This window comes from Lissotriton helveticus, chromosome 6 (genome assembly GCF_964261635.1).
Source record: "Lissotriton helveticus chromosome 6, aLisHel1.1, whole genome shotgun sequence".
Taxonomy (NCBI): Eukaryota; Metazoa; Chordata; class Amphibia; order Caudata; family Salamandridae; genus Lissotriton; species Lissotriton helveticus.
Genome location: NC_136067.1, coordinates 1597646685 through 1597659800, shown reverse-complemented (window position 1 = coordinate 1597659800; position 13116 = coordinate 1597646685). Strand labels below are relative to the sequence as shown.

Genomic DNA, 13116 nt, shown 5'->3' with positions numbered 1-13116 from the left:
TATAAACAGAATTTCAGCAGTTGCATCAAAAAAATTTTTTGGGTAGTAGAAAGCTGCTCCATTTTTAATAATGCCCATTCAATGGCTTCCAATCCTGCTTCATGGGGAATAGAGGTGTAAAGAGCCACCACATCTATGGTACACATAATCCAATGATCCTGATACCCTTCTTCAATCCACTTGAGTTTATTCAGGAAATCCGTGGTGTCCCGTACATAAGAACCCCAATGTTGTACAAACTCCTGCAGATGGTGATCAATATATTGTCCGAGTGGGTCAAATATAGACCCACATCCCGAAACAATTGGTCTAAACGGTGGGTTAGTGGGGTGCTTATGGATTTTTGGAATCATGTATATCCATGGCCGTCTCGGGTGTTTTTGCGTCAAGAATGCTGCAGTCTGGTCATCTATCCATTCTTGTTGTGTGGCAGTTGTCAAAATAGTTTGCAACATCTGTTGTAACGTGATTGTAGGATCAGATGGTAATTTTGAATAAATGTTTGTGTCCTTCACATGCTCATTGACTTTGAGTTCATAATACGTCGTGTCCATAAGAACCAAGGCACCACCTTTATCCGCTGGTTGTATGGTAATGTTCGGGTCAACGGACAAGTTATTGATGATATTCAATTGATTTTTGGTTAGATTGTTATGGTAAGTTTTTGTGTACTTTAATGAACCTAAATCCTTTTTGACTAGTGACTCAAAAGCATCCAACATCTTGTGTGAAACTGGAGCTTGAAAAACACTTTTGGGTTTGAATTGTCTTTCCGATGTGTCCTGATTGGAATCTATAGATTCTACCACATTTTCAAAATAGTGTTTGAGTTTAAGTGTCCTCATGTGAATGTGATTTCTTCTTTAGTCTTGCAAATCAAGCTCAAAAATATGCGGAAGGAACAACGACATACTATTTCGCAACTGAGGTTTCTCATTCTTGAACATGTGAAAATTCAGCAAGGTCTAGATAGTCACCAAAGATTATTGCGAAGAGAAATATTTTGGATTAAATTCCTCGGGACTTTGACCCCAGTGGGTTTAAATGATAAATATGACCTTTCATGTTATTTATAGCATGCATTTCTGTAAATTCATTTATTGGTATTATGCGACTGTTTTATCACACATAGAGACTTTCATTCTCATCTATGTTACATGCATTCTGAGGCTTAGTTGATGTTGGTTACCTTTAGCATATTCACAGAAGTTTTTATGAGGTATCATGGTATCAAATGGTTTATACAGTAATGTATGATCTTTTGTAATTTCGTTGATGAATACTACACTCACATTTTGGGTAGAAAACGTCAGTATTTACTATCATTTTCCTGTTTGTTTGATTTTGGAATTATTGAATATTGATCCTGAATATAATGAACCATGTAAATGTACCTTTTATGTTGTAGATATGGTGAAAAATTACCATTGTATAATGTTATTGTTATTTCTTTGCACTACAAAGTCTATGATACACTATTTATTTTCTTATATACATTTATTAGTCATTAGACGCATATGGGGGGTCACACCCTAGGATACAATTCACAGCATCCCTGGCATTAGGGTAGTTGTCTAATTGTGCTATATCAACATAAGAACGTATACTTGTGACATACTGCATTTTCGCGCGGGTATTACACATCCCGTATATTTGTTAAAGACATAATCTGCACCTATTTTTAGTTTGAACATATGATCACACAGCATCATTTTTACTTATATGGCTGTAGTTACCAACAAGATACAATAGCAGATACAAGTTATTATCAGTGAATTTCCCTATTCCAAGATGGTGCGCATGAACACTTCCTTGCAAAGCGGTCAGTCCGTTTTCAATTTTCACATACACATCACCACGTGTATTTCTGGATATTTTAATGGAGTCAGTCGGCATTACTCTGCATCAGACTAAACAGGTTATCAGTGAACGTTGAGATAGACGACCCGCTATTCAGAGCAAGGTAAAGTGGCAGTTACTCATCATTGCACGTTATACTGTGGACGTTTTTTATTCATTCATAGTCGGGAATCACACATTGCCTTCGTGAAATTTCCCCATTCCAAGATGGTGCGCATGAACTCTTCCTTGTAAAGCGGTTAGTCCGTTTTTGATTTTCACATACACATCACCACGTGTATTTCCGGATATTTTAATGGAGTCAGTCGGCAGCACTCTGCATAAGACTAAACAGGTTATCAGTGAACGTTGAGATAGACGACCCGCTATTCAGTGCAAGGTAAAGTGGCAGTTACCCATCATTGCGCGTTATATTGTGCACGTTTTTTATTCATTTATTTTCATAGTCGGGAATAACACATTGCCTTCGTTTTTTTCGTGTAGAATTCAAATATTCATGAAGATAAGGTAGGGCTATTTTTGATCTCATGGTTCATGCAATATTCTTGATGGTATTATGGTTTTTATATTGAACCACAATTATTATTTATTATTACAGCCTCAGCATTCAGATTATCAGGTATGTCACACAGATATCTTTATTGCTCAATATTTAACCCATGAGCATACATTAGTATTATTCACTGCAAAAAAAATTTTTTGGTTTGTAGAGTTGGTATTCATGGATAGTTCGTCACCAGCAGTTGAACATTAAGGTACGCCAAACATCACAATCTATTTAATCCCCCATGTCTCCAAATACATAGACACTGACACATATTATTCTCTCATTTTCTTTTTAGAACTGCCCCTGATGAAGGCACAGCTAACGTGCCGAAATGCATTGGGCTTCATGTTGATTATTTGAAATGTAAAACACAGTGAAAATGTTGTATAGATTGTTTTGCTTTCACAATTGATTTGTATATGCATATGAGCAAATTGTTATGATGAAACAATAACATACATAAGCTTTTTGTATAAATTACTTCAAAGATTTGTTGAATAAATGCGAGAATTATTATCACGAACATATGGCATAATATTTTGAGTATTGCTTAAAGTGCATCGCACCAGGTGAACAGTGCATGATTAGGTGGGACACCACTCACCATAACTTATCAATTCAAATCAGGACTGACTACCCTGAATAATCATAGCACCAGTGGAAAAGTTTATATGTTTTGGTACAATTATTTGGATTAAATCGGAGTGCTCCTCACAACCCCTAATTACCAGTACTTTACCTAGTCACTCGCGGGGAGGCACCCATCATCTAATCAAGATGCAGTTTGAAACAATAAGTGGAATGACGGACAATAGGGCCACCACGATGGCTTATACCAATGATCAGGCGGATCAAATTTATTCTTTAATTAAGGAAGTGAGAAACATGGATGCACATGGGGGATCCATCAGCCAACAATTAAAACAATTGGAGTATATCACCCGACGCCAACTAAACCAGAGGATGCATGCTTCCACGTTGATACAATATCACCGGGCAAAAAGGATACCCAGAGGGTTACGCTTATCCATTAAACCAATGCTTTTCCGATTCAATCTCAATTCGAAATTCATGGAGAAATGGTTCAGCATACTTAACAAGTGCTCACTGGATCTTATTTTACTGATAATTGAGGAACTCTCAAAAACTATCCGAGAGTTAGAAGAAGAAATCTATACCTTAAAATCAGAACTTGAGTCCAGAATGGAGGCAGATACCTGGAAAATCAGTTTGGACAACATCAATATCAAATTGGACAAATATGAGAAAGAACTACAGGAGGGCAAACTGAGGAAATATAAACGTGACACGATAGATTATAAATTAAATGAAGTGTACACGTGGGCTGACATCTACGCTAGACGACAGTTTATTCCTAAAAAAACATCACCATCTACACGTTCCTCAGAGGAAAGCCTTGTAACCGATAAGGAAACATCCATTCAAAGGGGACCAGTACGCACAACTCAAGATGGCAACATAATACCTCCAGAGATGTCTAGTCAAGCCACTACTAGCAGACAGGTGGATTTTTTGTCACAGGCTCAAACACCAGCACAACCACCAACGTCACAGATGGAACAGTCCACATTAAGAGGAAAACGAGGCGAGGAAACGGTGGGAAAGGAATTGAGGAGCGGCCGAACACTAACTTAGTTATCAATATCTCGTCTACCGTTCTCACTAAACAACAAATGAGTACATTAAACAGAGGACTTACATTTGTGCCCACAATCATGACTAATGAAATTGAAACGGAAGGAGCATTCTTTAGATTCATGAGGACACTTAAACTCAAACACTATTTTGAAAATGTGGTAGAATCTATAGATTCCAATCAGGACACATCGGAAAGACAATTCAAACCCAAAAGTGTTTTTCAAGCTCCAGTTTCACACAAGATGTTGGATGCTTTTGAGTCACTAGTCAAAAAGGATTTAGGTTCATTAAAGTACACAAAAACTTACCATAACAATCTAACCAAAAATCAATTGAATATCATCAATAACTTGTCCGTTGACCCGAACATTACCATACAACCAGCGGATAAAGGTGGTGCCTTGGTTCTTATGGACACGACGTATTATGAACTCAAAGTCAATGAGCATGTGAAGGACACAAACATTTATTCCAAATTACCATCTGATCCTACAATCACGTTACAACAGATGTTGCAAACTATTTTGACAACTGCCACACAACAAGAATGGATAGATGACCAGACTGCAGCATTCTTGACGCAAAAACACCCGAGACGGCCATGGATATACATGATTCCAAAAATCCATAAGCACCCCACTAACCCACCGTTTAGACCAATTGTTTCGGGATGTGGGTCTATATTTGACCCACTCGGACAATATATTGATCACCATCTGCAGGAGTTTGTACAACATTGGGGTTCTTATGTACGGGACACCACGGATTTCCTGAATAAACTCAAGTGGATTGAAGAAGGGTATCAGGATCATTGGATTATGTGTACCATAGATGTGGTGGCTCTTTACACCTCTATTCCCCATGAAGCAGGATTGGAAGCCATTGAATGGGCATTATTAAAAATGGAGCAGCTTTCTACTACCCAAAAAATTTTTTTGATGCAACTGCTGAAATTCTGTTTATATAATAGTCATTTTATTTGGCAAAATGAGTTCTATGCCCAGTTAAGCGGAACAGCTATGGGATTTGCAGGGGCTCCTGCGTATGCGAACACTTACATGGCTCATTTTGAATCACAACATCTGATGTCCAAGGATGAATGGAAGCATGTGTTGATGTATGGACGATATATCGACGACATATTTCTAATTTGGAATGATACTCAGGATCTGTTGGAATCTTTGATCAATAGATTAAACCAAGTTGATGCACGGATTCAATTCACTCATAAAATCAGTAAAGATACAATTGACTATTTGGACGTCAGAATTACGAAAACACGGAATGGCTTTGACACAGCCTTGTACACTAAGCCCACTGACCGAAATAGTGCACTTGAATACACTAGTTTCCATCCTAAGAATCTGATCAGGAATTTACCAGTTTCACAATTCATTCGCATTAAACGTATATGCTCCAATGAAGAAACGTGTCAGACTACACTTGCAAATCAAGCTCAAAAATATGCGGACAGAGGGTACCCATCAGATGTCATTACAATGCAATTGAACAGGGTACAACAGATGCAAAGACAGGATCTACTGCTACAAAAAAAGAAATCTTCACAGAACCGGATGGTGTTTGTGACTAAATACACAACCCTCTCAACACAGATTAAGAGGATTATCAACAACCGATGGGAACTGCTGTCATTGGAACCAGATTTTCATGGTATCTTTAAAGAACTTCCTTTACACGCGTACACACGAGGACCAAACTTAAGGGAGAGACTAAAGAAGAAATCACATTCAATTGAACCAACAGCCCACAAGGGCACTTCACGATGTCTTAATTGCATTAACTGTAATAATGTAATTTTAGGAAATACATGCCCACACCCAACTTCAGGAAAAACCATCCAACTTAAACACTCAAGTGATTGTAACACGACCAATGTTGTGTACGCCATAAAATGTCCATGCGGAAAAATGTACGTAGGAAAAACAGAACGCAAAATCAAAGTACGTATTACAGAGCATAAAAGCCGCATCCGCAATGAGAACCTAACTTCACCATTGGTGGTACATTGGAAGGAACAACGACATACTATTTCGCAACTGAGGTTTCTCATTCTTGAACATGTGAAAATTCAGCAAGGTCTAGATAGTCACCAAAGATTATTGCGAAGAGAAATATTTTGGATTAAATTCCTCGGGACTTTGACCCCAGTGGGTTTAAATGATAAATATGACCTTTCATGTTATTTATAGCATGCATTTCTGTAAATTCATTTATTGGTATTATGCGACTGTTTTATCACACATAGAGACTTTCATTCTCATCTATGTTACATGCATTCTGAGGCTTAGTTGATGTTGGTTACCTTTAGCATATTCACAGAAGTTTTTATGAGGTATCATGGTATCAAATGGTTTATACAGTAATGTATGATCTTTTGTAATTTCGTTGATGAATACTACACTCACATTTTGGGTAGAAAACGTCAGTATTTACTATCATTTTCCTGTTTGTTTGATTTTGGAATTATTGAATATTGATCCTGAATATAATGAACCATGTAAATGTACCTTTTATGTTGTAGATATGGTGAAAAATTACCATTGTATAATGTTATTGTTATTTCTTTGCACTACAAAGTCTATGATACACTATTTATTTTCTTATATACATTTATTAGTCATTAGACGCATATGGGGGGTCACACCCTAGGATACAATTCACAGCATCCCTGGCATTAGGGTAGTTGTCTAATTGTGCTATATCAACATAAGAACGTATACTTGTGACATACTGCATTTTCGCGCGGGTATTACACATCCCGTATATTTGTTAAAGACATAATCTGCACCTATTTTTAGTTTGAACATATGATCACACAGCATCATTTTTACTTATATGGCTGTAGTTACCAACAAGATACAATAGCAGATACAAGTTATTATCAGTGAATTTCCCTATTCCAAGATGGTGCGCATGAACACTTCCTTGCAAAGCGGTCAGTCCGTTTTCAATTTTCACATACACATCACCACGTGTATTTCTGGATATTTTAATGGAGTCAGTCGGCATTACTCTGCATCAGACTAAACAGGTTATCAGTGAACGTTGAGATAGACGACCCGCTATTCAGAGCAAGGTAAAGTGGCAGTTACTCATCATTGCACGTTATACTGTGGACGTTTTTTATTCATTCATAGTCGGGAATCACACATTGCCTTCGTGAAATTTCCCCATTCCAAGATGGTGCGCATGAACTCTTCCTTGTAAAGCGGTTAGTCCGTTTTTGATTTTCACATACACATCACCACGTGTATTTCCGGATATTTTAATGGAGTCAGTCGGCAGCACTCTGCATAAGACTAAACAGGTTATCAGTGAACGTTGAGATAGACGACCCGCTATTCAGTGCAAGGTAAAGTGGCAGTTACCCATCATTGCGCGTTATATTGTGCACGTTTTTTTATTCATTTATTTTCATAGTCGGGAATAACACATTGCCTTCGTTTTTTTCGTGTAGAATTCAAATATTCATTAAGATAAGGTAGGGCTATTTTTGATCTCATGGTTCATGCAATATTCTTGATGGTATTATGGTTTTTATATTGAACCACAATTATTATTTATTATTACAGCCTCAGCATTCAGATTATCAGGTATGTCACACAGATATCTTTATTGCTCAATATTTAACCCATGAGCATACATTAGTATTATTCACTGCAAAAAAATTTTTTGGGTTTGTAGAGTTGGTATTCATGGATAGTTCGTCACCAGCAGTTGAACATTAAGGTACGCCAAACATCACAATCTATTTAATCCCCCATGTCTCCAAATACATAGACACTGACACATATTATTCTCTCATTTTCTTTTTAGAACTGCCCCTGATGAAGGCACAGCTAACGTGCCGAAATGCATTGGGCTTCATGTTGATTATTTGAAATGTAAAACACAGTGAAAATGTTGTATAGATTGTTTTGCTTTCACAATTGATTTGTATATGCATATGAGCAAATTGTTATGATGAAACAATAACATACATAAGCTTTTTGTATAAATTACTTCAAAGATTTGTTGAATAAATGCGAGAATTATTATCACGAACATATGGCATAATATTTTGAGTATTGCTTAAAGTGCATCGCACCAGGTGAACAGTGCATGATTAGGTGGGACACCACTCACCATAACTTATCACTACAGAATCTTAACATGTACTTTCCCAGCACTTTATTCCCCTTCTGCTCTATAACTTTCAACCCACACTGTATATCCCTTTGGGACGTGCATGTTCACAATTGCTATGTTTGAACAGTCCCCTTTTTTTTCGAAACCCCATGCTCCCCACACTCTCCCTTTCTCCTGTGGCTGAAGGTTGGTGTAGGCTCCCGAAGTCATAATAGTGAGGTCAGAGCCCAGTCAAGGTAGATCGGTGGAAGCAGCACTAGGCGCAATGAGACCAGAGGAGGTAAACTCTTTTTCTGGTCTGGAAATGGTGAAAGCAACATGAGAAAACATCTACAAAAATAGGCTTGCACAGCAGCAGTACAAATTACTTCTCTCTTCAGCTGAAGCCTGCAAATGCTGAAAACTTGCACTAAAGTGACCTCCACAAACTGCTGGCCCTTGATGTGACTGTGTGGAGGGGCATCTATACCCTGGATTAACAGAAGAAGTGAGGGGAGAAGAAGTAGTGAGGCCTTGGATGTGTCCCCTTAAAATACCTACCCAACAGAAGTGAAGGAGAAAAGGGAGCAAGAGGAGTGCAACTGCAGAGGAACGTAGTTTTCAATTTATAACTGCACGGATCAGCCGTTGATCTTGTTGAAAGTCATTTTAGAGAACACACAAATTACTTTGATATTAATGGTACAGAGCAATGTTAAGTTCAAACCTAACAAACATTTACAATGCAATAGGTCTCGCATTAGGAAAGTTTGAGCTATTGGTATTGTAAATGACAAATTTTTTATTTATGTTTTGTTTTTGAAAATAGCTAAATTAATAGCTATGTCATTTACAATGCTAATAGTTATAACTTTCGCAAATGCGACACCTATAGCATTTCTAATGCAATATGTGTTGTATTTACGTGCAGGTTCCAGCAATTAAGTGCCGGTGCCGAGCACTGGAAACCACCAGCTCAAATTAAGCACTGTTACAAGGACTAACAGAGCCCATACTGGTAAGCAACACAGATGCAGTGGGAACTCAACCTGGAAGATGCAAACTATACAAGGATCTCCGCACCAGCAGAAGTGAACTACTGAGCTCCATCAGCAAAAACTCTATTTATAAACCAATAATAATAATAAATTGGCATATTAAGTACTACAGATGTATGGCACAATCGCCTATGTGTCTGGTACCAAGGTGCTGACACAAAATCATTAGAGGTGATTAGTAATTACTTAGCTCAATAGGACTCATTTTGTCGACCAGCAGGACTAAAGGTTGAGTGCGACTGATGGATCTGTGACCTTTGGGTAACCCACAGAGCTCCATCACGAATGTAGTTCTACACGGAGCTATGTTACCGACATGACATTTGGTTCTGACGATTAACTGTCAATTTGTTGAGTCAGAAGCGCACACCTTGCACTGGAGGTTGATTTTTTAGCATTCATTGTTTATATAAGGAAGTCAATGGACGGAAAAAATAATAAAACAGCCTATGCATAAACATGTCAATAATGAGAATCCACGGGTGGCTAAAAAAAAATTTTAAAAGCCTTTCTAATGCTGAGCACAAGCCTTGTTGACAAACCGAAGAACGAAAACCCAAGATTATGGATTGTTTTTGCATGGAAATGACCAGTGGCCTCGGGGGGGAGAGGATGGGGCTACGGTTTGCTCCAGGCGGCACGAGTGTTGCACCCCCACCCCCTGCCTTTACACGCAGAGATCCTCTCCCCCCACCTCCCCACGGCTTTAACTTGCGGCCGTCGCGGGGCGGCAAAGGTTCTAGCTACGCCAGTGGAAATGACTAGAGAATTAAATGCAAATGCTAATGCTTCAATAGCTGAATGCATTAGTAAGACATTAAGCCTTCTTCACTTAACTTATCGTCGATCATGTGCATCAGTAACAATACCGCCAGTCAACATTTCACACCACACCGATTTAGTCCCTCGGGGCCTCTAATGTGACATGACTGGGAACGGTTCTGCTGTCATTGCTAACAAAGAATCACATCTTTATTCAATTTTGAACGCAATAAGAGTAAATACAACTGGAGCCAACCTGGGCGCTCCCTCAGAACTATTAATGTATTGCTCATGAATAACATCCGACCTTTGAAATGTAAAGGGTTTGCCAACCAAGCAGACGAAGATGCTGAAATTAGGCAAAGTGCTGCAAAGGGGACAGAAGGCGACACGCATGCTCTACACAATAGACCGATATCAACGCACGATCTGGAATCAATGGAGTGTCAATATTTTTCTGAAAGAAACATTTTGAAAGAATTCTCGTCTCACATGGAAAAGCGTTCCCTAAGAAACTAGCTATAGATATAAATGAGTGTTATAGCATTGTAATGGCAGTTTTATAGCGCCTAGTATATATGACGAGGCTCTGAGGCGCTTTTCGGCAGGGAGCAAAAGTGCAGCCTTCAGTCATAGACTGGCCTGACTCACGAAGACTCTGCTGCCAGGTAGGAGAAGGAGTTGGAACCAAGTAAGATGGCGGACTAAGATGGTCAGTGTTATAGACTGAGAAGCAACTCTTAACAAGTTTCGTATGGGCCAGGTGCGAGGAGGCGCAGAGCTGCTTTTGCTGGAGCGTCTGGTCACTGCGCATGTGCGTTTGAGTCAGTTCCTTTGGGGGGGGACTTCCGTCTTTGGAAGTCCCGCGCACGCGCCCACGGAGTGCCTGAGAGCGGGGCTCCCATGCCCGAGGGAGAGCCCCGGCTACAGAAGTCCTGAATGGCGGTAAGTGGGGCTTAGTTCTAGGGGGGAGGGGGTGCGCTTGTGTGTGTGTGTGTGTGTGCGATGATGGCGGCGGCGGGGGGAGAGGGGTCTTTGTATGTATGTATGTCTCTTTTACCAACTGACTGTCGCAAATCGGTGGTCCACGCGACAGTCACATCCAGACTGGATTATTCTAACGGCCTCTATCTTGGCCTCCCGAAATATCTGACAACGCCTGCAGAGCGTGCAGAATGCGGCTGCGAGATTGATAAAACACGTGCCTTTTAAACATCACATCTCTCCGCATCTTCACGAGCTGCACTGGCTCCCAGTGGCGAGCAGAGTAAAATTCAAAGCGCTCACCCTAGCGTACAGAGCACAAAAAGGGAACTGTCCCAATTATCTTAAACTCCGACTCCCCCGTTACCACCAAGAGAGACACCTGCGCTCGAACTCGCAGATCCTACTGGCCGTACCACGAGCGAGAAGGTCGAGACTCGGAGGCAGATCGTTTTCGGTAGGCACTGCAAAGCTCTGGAACTCCCTACCCTCTGCCATCCAATCTGCCTCGTCAGAAGCCATCTTTAGGAAACTCCTAAAGACCTGGCTCTTTGCGCAGAAAGTTTAGCACCTCTCCCTGCATTTCCTCTTGGGTTCTGCGGTTTCTTTTCAGCGCCGGGACACCTCCACGCGAGGTAGCTGTTCGCGCTATATAAATATCGGTATTATTATTATTATGTGTGCGTGCGTGCGTGCATGTAGGTGTGCTTGTGTGTGTGTGTGGGGGGTCTCTGTGTGTGCGTGTAGGTGCGCTAGTGTGTGTGTGTGTAGGTGCGGCGGCGACGGGGGGGGGGGGAGGATGTGCCTGTGTATGCGTGTGGCTGTGTATGCGTGTGGCAGTGTATGTGCGCATGCGTGAGTGCGCGTGCACGCAGTCAAATCCAGCACAAGAGAAGCGCGTGGCACCCTTTTGCCCCTCATTCCCCCGAGACAGGCAACATTAAGTCTCCAGCCTGGACGCATCCTTCGGATGCTTATTCCAGGCGAGACCTAAAAAGGGAATAACATTTACACAGAACATTCATCTATTTTCCATGCACACTGTCCACTGCATGAGTACCATGTCCCGATTACTGGCATCAATAGGAATTTGTCATACGAAGATTCAGTACTTTTGTTGCTATTACAGCTGAAGAAGGGAGTTGGAGAGAAAAATACATTTTTGAAATAAAGCAAGGGTTGCCTTAATAAACACCTATGGTGTACAACGGAGAGCCAGTGTAAAAAAAATAACCCAGTTTAAAATACTCATTTTGAACGAGATTTTTTATTACTGCCCGAGTAATTTTAAAACCAACTTCTAAAGATGGCAAGTGAAACACTCTCCATTTCAAAAAATGTTAAGCTCTAATTTCCCCAGCAAAAAAATAATCATTTATGCAATGCTTTTCTTGCAAGAAGCATTTCTTTATTAATTTAATGAACATGCCTCGACATTACTGGCATGACTGTGGCACAATCAGTCTGACATGTCAGGCCCTAATTTTTCAGGATACGTTGTAGGAAGTGTCAAAGACCCATGTGTTCACCCCCCTTTCAATCCACCCATGGACAGATTCCTCTCCATGCACACAGAATACATATACGAGTTGGTATATGGTTTACACTCCATAAAGACAGCCAAAAAAAAACTGAAAATAAACCCCAAACAAAAGGTAAACACACAAACGGAAAGACTGAGGTTGAAATTAGTCAGCATATATCCCTTTAAAAAACGCTACGCCGCTTTTACTGTACAATTCACATTGGATTGCCTACTTATTTCAGAAGCACTTAATTTTTTTTAAAAGTATTACATGCTTCCATGAAAATAGAAGTGTTAAGATTTAACATGCACTTTCAAACTTACAATGCGAGCACATTTCCAGGGGGTAGCTTGCCTCGTTTCCCTGAAATAAAATAAAGCGGGGCACATTTAGTATACTGAGAAAAACGGTTAAAACAATAAAACACAAAATGCCAATTTTTATTGAGACTACAACTACACCACCCCTTTAAAAACAGCAAAGCAATTAGATGAGGCAGTTTACAGGTGAAAGCCTGGTGTAACAAGGAAACCTCGGATATCAAATGCTCCAAGTAAGACATTAAACAATGATAAACACGTCCTGTAGAATA

The 13116-nt window shown here is 40.0% G+C and overlaps 1 protein-coding gene across 1 annotated transcript in view; it reads right to left on the bottom strand.

The window, feature by feature from the left end:
* Positions 1-13116, bottom strand: part of PPP3R1 (protein phosphatase 3 regulatory subunit B, alpha) — a 237969-nt gene that overhangs the window by 151157 nt on the left and 73696 nt on the right. Inside the window, 1 exon segment of the mRNA XM_078649398.1 lies at positions 12848-12887. Coding sequence (XP_078505524.1) covers positions 12848-12887 — 40 coding nt within the window.